Source organism: Cebus imitator, unplaced genomic scaffold (genome assembly GCF_001604975.1).
Source record: "Cebus imitator isolate Cc_AM_T3 unplaced genomic scaffold, Cebus_imitator-1.0 Scaffold391, whole genome shotgun sequence".
NCBI classification, from domain to species: Eukaryota; Metazoa; Chordata; class Mammalia; order Primates; family Cebidae; genus Cebus; species Cebus imitator.
The window spans coordinates 2,917,032-2,921,861 of record NW_016107706.1 but is presented as its reverse complement, the minus strand read 5'-3'; the positions used below and the strand labels follow the sequence as shown (position 1 = coordinate 2,921,861).

General features: G+C 47.3%; 1 protein-coding gene across 5 annotated transcripts in view; it reads left to right on the top strand.

The window, feature by feature from the left end:
* The first annotated feature begins 688 nt into the window (after nt 1-688).
* Nucleotides 689-4,830, top strand: part of GOLGA4 (golgin A4) — a 116,500-nt gene continuing 112,358 nt past the window's right edge. For 2 of the 5 annotated variants that reach the window (XM_017508448.2, XM_017508446.2), the window contains exon 1: nt 748-1,116. In XM_017508448.2, coding sequence (XP_017363937.1) covers nt 1,045-1,116 — 72 coding nt within the window. In that variant the 5' untranslated portion in view covers nt 748-1,044. Of the gene's footprint in view, nt 1,117-1,399; nt 1,417-4,830 lie in introns of those variants that run through there. The other 3 variants (XM_017508449.2, XM_017508445.2, XM_037731305.1) reach the window with 3 other exon arrangements.

Here is a 4,830-nt window from a genome sequence, read left to right as displayed (position 1 = left end):
ACAGAGGTGTCCAGTCTTTTTGCTTCCCTGGACCACACTGGAAGAATTGTCTTGGGTCACACATAAAATACAGTATCCGGCTGGGTGTGGTGGCTGATGCCTGTAGTCCCAGCACTTTGGGAGGTCAAAGCGGGCAGATCTCGAGGTCAGGAGATAGAGACCATCCTGGCCAACATGGTGAAACCTCATCTCTACTAAAAAACATACAAAAAAAAAAATATATATATATATATACACACACACACACACACACACACACACTAACAATAGCTGATACACACACACACACACACACACACACTCACTCACTAACAATCGCTGATAAGAAAAAAACCCAAAAACGTACACTAGGCACTGAAGACATAGAATTCTAGCTACAGCCACTAAACAGAAGGACACTATCCATGAGGGCCCGCGTCAGGTTCTCTGGATCTCCCCTTCTCCCATCCGGGACGCTCATCCCTGTGTTCCTGGCTGTGGGCCCGTCAGCCCTGCTGCCATCAACAGAGGCAGCATTCTCCCCGTCTGATTTCGCAGGGCCAAAGCCCAGGTGAGTCAGTGCAGTGTTGAGACCAGCCCTCGCTCCAGTTCTGAGCAGCGAGGGCTGTCTCCGTACCCAGTGAAATCAGGCAGCCGCGAACCATGCGTCCTCCAGTGAGGTCGGGGCGACCGGCCGAGCGCGCATGTGCGGGAGCCGACGTTGTGCTTGTCCCGTCCGGAGCTCCGTAGTTAGCCTCGGTGCGCTCCACGTAGGCCGCGCAGGCGCTCTTGGCAAACAGTTCACCTGCTGCCGTTGTCGCCGCCGCCGCCGCCGGGACTGGATGGGGGGCCGAGGCCAGCCAGTGGCACCCGGAGGAAAGAGACGCGGCGGCGGCGACGCCGACACCCTCAGGACGAGTGTCCGGACTTGCCCGCAGGCTCAAGGAGGGGGCGGCGAGGCCTGGCCCCCGCTGTCCCTGGTGTAGAGAAGTCGCTGTCGCGGCCGGGACTCCCCGGGCTCTCGCCCCTCAGGTCTCATTGACACTCAGGACCCTACGCTGCGCCATGTTCAAGAAACTGAAGCAAAAGATCAGCGAGGAGCAGCAGCAGCTCCAGCAGGCGCTGGCCCCTACTCAGGTACGATGGCCGCTGCTCTTCTCCGCTTGTTCCCGACACCCCTTGAACCGGCCCGGGACTGGAAAGGCAGGGGAGGTGGGGAGTTCTTCCGTGACCTTTGACCCTTAACCCGGGGCTCTTCCCAAACTCCGGACCGAGAAGTAGTCCCGGTCGGCGCAGGTCGTCCGTAACTCCTGACCTGGATTTTTCCCATCACAAAACTCCATCCAGTATTGAGTGGATGGGGGTGGCTGGGTCCTGCGTGACATCCGATCTCTGCTGAGAGTTTTCCCCTAAGGCCCGACTCCAGCCTGAGAATGTGTGAGGGACACCGAACTTGCATGAGTTCTGATCCATATCTTCGGTTCTCCCACCCGAGACCCCACTCCGGGAATGAGGGCGGGGTGGGAAGATCCGGGTCCCTTGTGTGGTATTTGACCTCTGCTCGAGGTGTCCCCCTCTCTGTTGCCCATCATGAGATTTTGTGTGGAATGGCTAGGATCCCGCACGACTGACCCTTGAGGAAGTCTCCTAATTCCAAACCCAGGTCCTGGGATTGAAGGCTGGGGAGTAGAGCCATCCCGGGTCGGGCTGCTTGCAGGAGCGGTGGGACCTGAACGAGGTGGCGGCGCGGCCGGCGTCCAGCGCCGGAGGCTGTCACGAGTTAGTCACTTCGCATAACTTGGTTGATCCGGGACTGGCGGGCGGGGAGGCGGACACTCTGAGGCCCGGCCGGCCTTGTTCCTGTGCAGAACTCCGCTCTGCTTTCCCTTTGAGTCTTGCTGCCCTGCTGCTCTGCGAATAGGGTTACGCTTGTTTTTCAGGAATGCCTTCGCTGCAGGAAATGCGTTTCCAGGGAAAAGGAGGCGTGTTAGTAGTGTTAATTTAAAGAAACAGTTCCCTACGCGTTTACTGAAGATGTTTCGATGCCGGCAGCACAGGGTCTCAACAGCGAAGATGACGGTTTCCGTTTAATTTCTTCCCAGGCTTTTTGAGTCCCAACAGATTGTGTTCCTTAATTTTAGGGTTTCTGGTCTTTGCTTGCAGTTGCAAGAAAAGTGGAGTTTTGACTAATTTGGAGGCATTTCTAAATTCTTAACATTATCTTAGAAACAACGATTGAATTTGGTTTATTCTGAAACTGTAAACTGAAGTTGTTCTTTTTAAATCTAAAGCTTATGTGTAGTAAGACAGTGCTTTGAGAAAAAATCAGAATACGACACTGAAGGCTTGCCTCTTTTCTCAAGTGTGAATGGTGATTAAAATGTAAGTAGTAAAGATGGTACTTTTCATACCATTTACTGCAGTCTTTTAAAATTTTACAAAACACTGTTAATTAAGAAACAAAGATAAACTTTAAAAGTGAGGTAGAGAGTGAGGTAGAGATGAGGAGTGTGAGGAAATGGGCATGTTAGTGAATGTAAGGCCCTTCCATTTGGGAATGTATTAAATATAATTGAGCCAGGAGTCCATTTCTAGAAATTTATTCTAAGAAAATTCAGGATGTGTTAAAGATTTAGATTTAGCTCTATGGATTTTAATGTCAGTGTTGTTTTAATGAGTTAACAAGTAGCCAAAAAGGCTGAGCCTGGGGGTGGGAAGTGGGAGGGGGAGTGGGGGGTCACGCCTGTAATTCCAGCACTTTGGGAGGCTGAGGTGGGCAGATCACGAGATCAAGAGATCGAGACCATCCTGGTTAAAAACCCCCGTCTCTACTAAAAATACAAAAATTATTAGCTGGGCGTGGTGGCGTGTGCCTGTAGTCCCAGCTACTTGGGAGGCTGAGGCAAGAGAATTGCTTAAACCTGGGAGGAGCAGGTTGTGGTGAGCTGAGATGGTGCCATTGCACTCCAGCCTGGGCAACAAGAGCGAAACTCAGTCTTTAAACAAAACAAAACCAAACCTAGCTAAAAATGTCCAACAATAGAGAATTGGTTAAATAAATTTTATCTGGCAATTAGTTATGCTAGATAGGTTATTATGCAACCATAAAAAAATCAACATTTACTGGGTCCTTTAGTATGTACCAGACATTTTGCTTAGTCTTTTACACAGATTATTTTATTTAATCTCACATAAACCTGTGAGGTAGGTAATTACAGTATTACATAGATGAAGGAGTGAGTCTCAAAGAGGTGAAGTAACTTGTTTAATGTTACGCAGCTAGTGTTAGAGCCTTCAGAAAAGTATTAACATAAAAAGCAGCAGGTAAAATGTGATCCCAGTTTTGTCAAAAATAATCTGTATGTAAGTGTCTTTATATACACACGTAGTAAAACGAGATTAAGAAGGGTATACTTTAAGGTGTTGCTGAATTATTGAGTGTGCTTTTTCTTTTTTGTAACGTTTAGCTTTTCTTCATGAAAATGAATTGTTTTTGTTCATTAACAAAGAGGTTGTTTTTAGTAATAGTAATAAAGCTAGTCATAAGCTAAGATATAAGAGCTCTGTTTCTATACCTTAATGCTTCTGGTGAGACAGGGCATCTGGATCAATTAAAATCACTTTGTGTATAAAAGGCTTAAAATGATCCTTTTGAATTATATGTATATTTACTATGTTGGCCAGGCTGGTCTCGAACTCCTGACCTTGGGCGATCCACCCACCCCGGCCTCCCAAAATGCTAGGATTATAGGTATGAGCCACTGTGCCCGGCCATTTGTGGTCTACTTTTGATAATTATTTTGTAACCTTCCTTACTGCCTGCCATATATCTAACAGTGACTTACAACAGTGCTGTGGTGAGTATTCAGTGGCTATGTCCCTGCCGTGACTAATCCATAGGTGTGGCAGGGAGAAAGAGTGACACGAACCAGATGTTAGTTATGAACGGTGAATGCCTGCAAGCCTGTGCTGCATGTTGCATTTGCTTTGAAGGGTCTATGTAGTCACTATACAATGGCGTTCAGAGTCAAGTGCTTTCAGTGTGTTGGTGGTATGTTCAGAGTGTTGTGGTTGTGCAAAGTAAGGCATTTCTAGAGAAGGTCAGGGAGACATCTGAGTAGAGTCTTAATGGGTAATGAAAAGTCATGGTACAGGAACTAGGGATTCAAGACTAATTCCTAAGGATGACTGAATTAGTTTTCGAATGTTGCATAACAAGTTACCACGACCGTAGTGCCTAATAACCCAGTTGTGATTGTGTAGTTCTGTAAGTCAGAAGTCTGGCATGGCATGACTGGGTTCTCTGCTCAGGGTCTTGCAAAGGTAAAATCAGTATGTTGTCCAGGCTGCATTCTAATCTGGAGCTCAGGGTCCTTTTGGATGCTCATGTGATTGTGGTAGAATTCAGTCCCTTCTTGTTGTAGGACTGGAGTCCTCATTTCTTGCTGACCACTTTCAGCTCCTAGAGGCTACCAGCAGCTCCTTGCCACGTGCCCCTGTAGGCATTTTGCTTTACTTCAGGACAACAAAAGTGCATCTCTCTCCCACCTAGACCCATATTTGAAGGGCTTATGTGATTAGTTTAGACCCATCCAGGTAATCTTTTGATGAACTCATTGCCAACTGATTAGTAACCCAGTAACATTAAATATGCCTTTAAAATCCCTTTGCCCTGTGATGTAACAATTATAGGAGTGATATCTCATATTCACAGGGCAGGGATCATTTGGGGTCATCTTACAATTTTGCCTATCACAATGAGTAAAATGATTTTTCTTTTTTTTAGTGTTCATAGATTTAGGATCTTACTATGTTACACAGGCTGTCTTGAACTCCTGGCCTCAAGTGGTC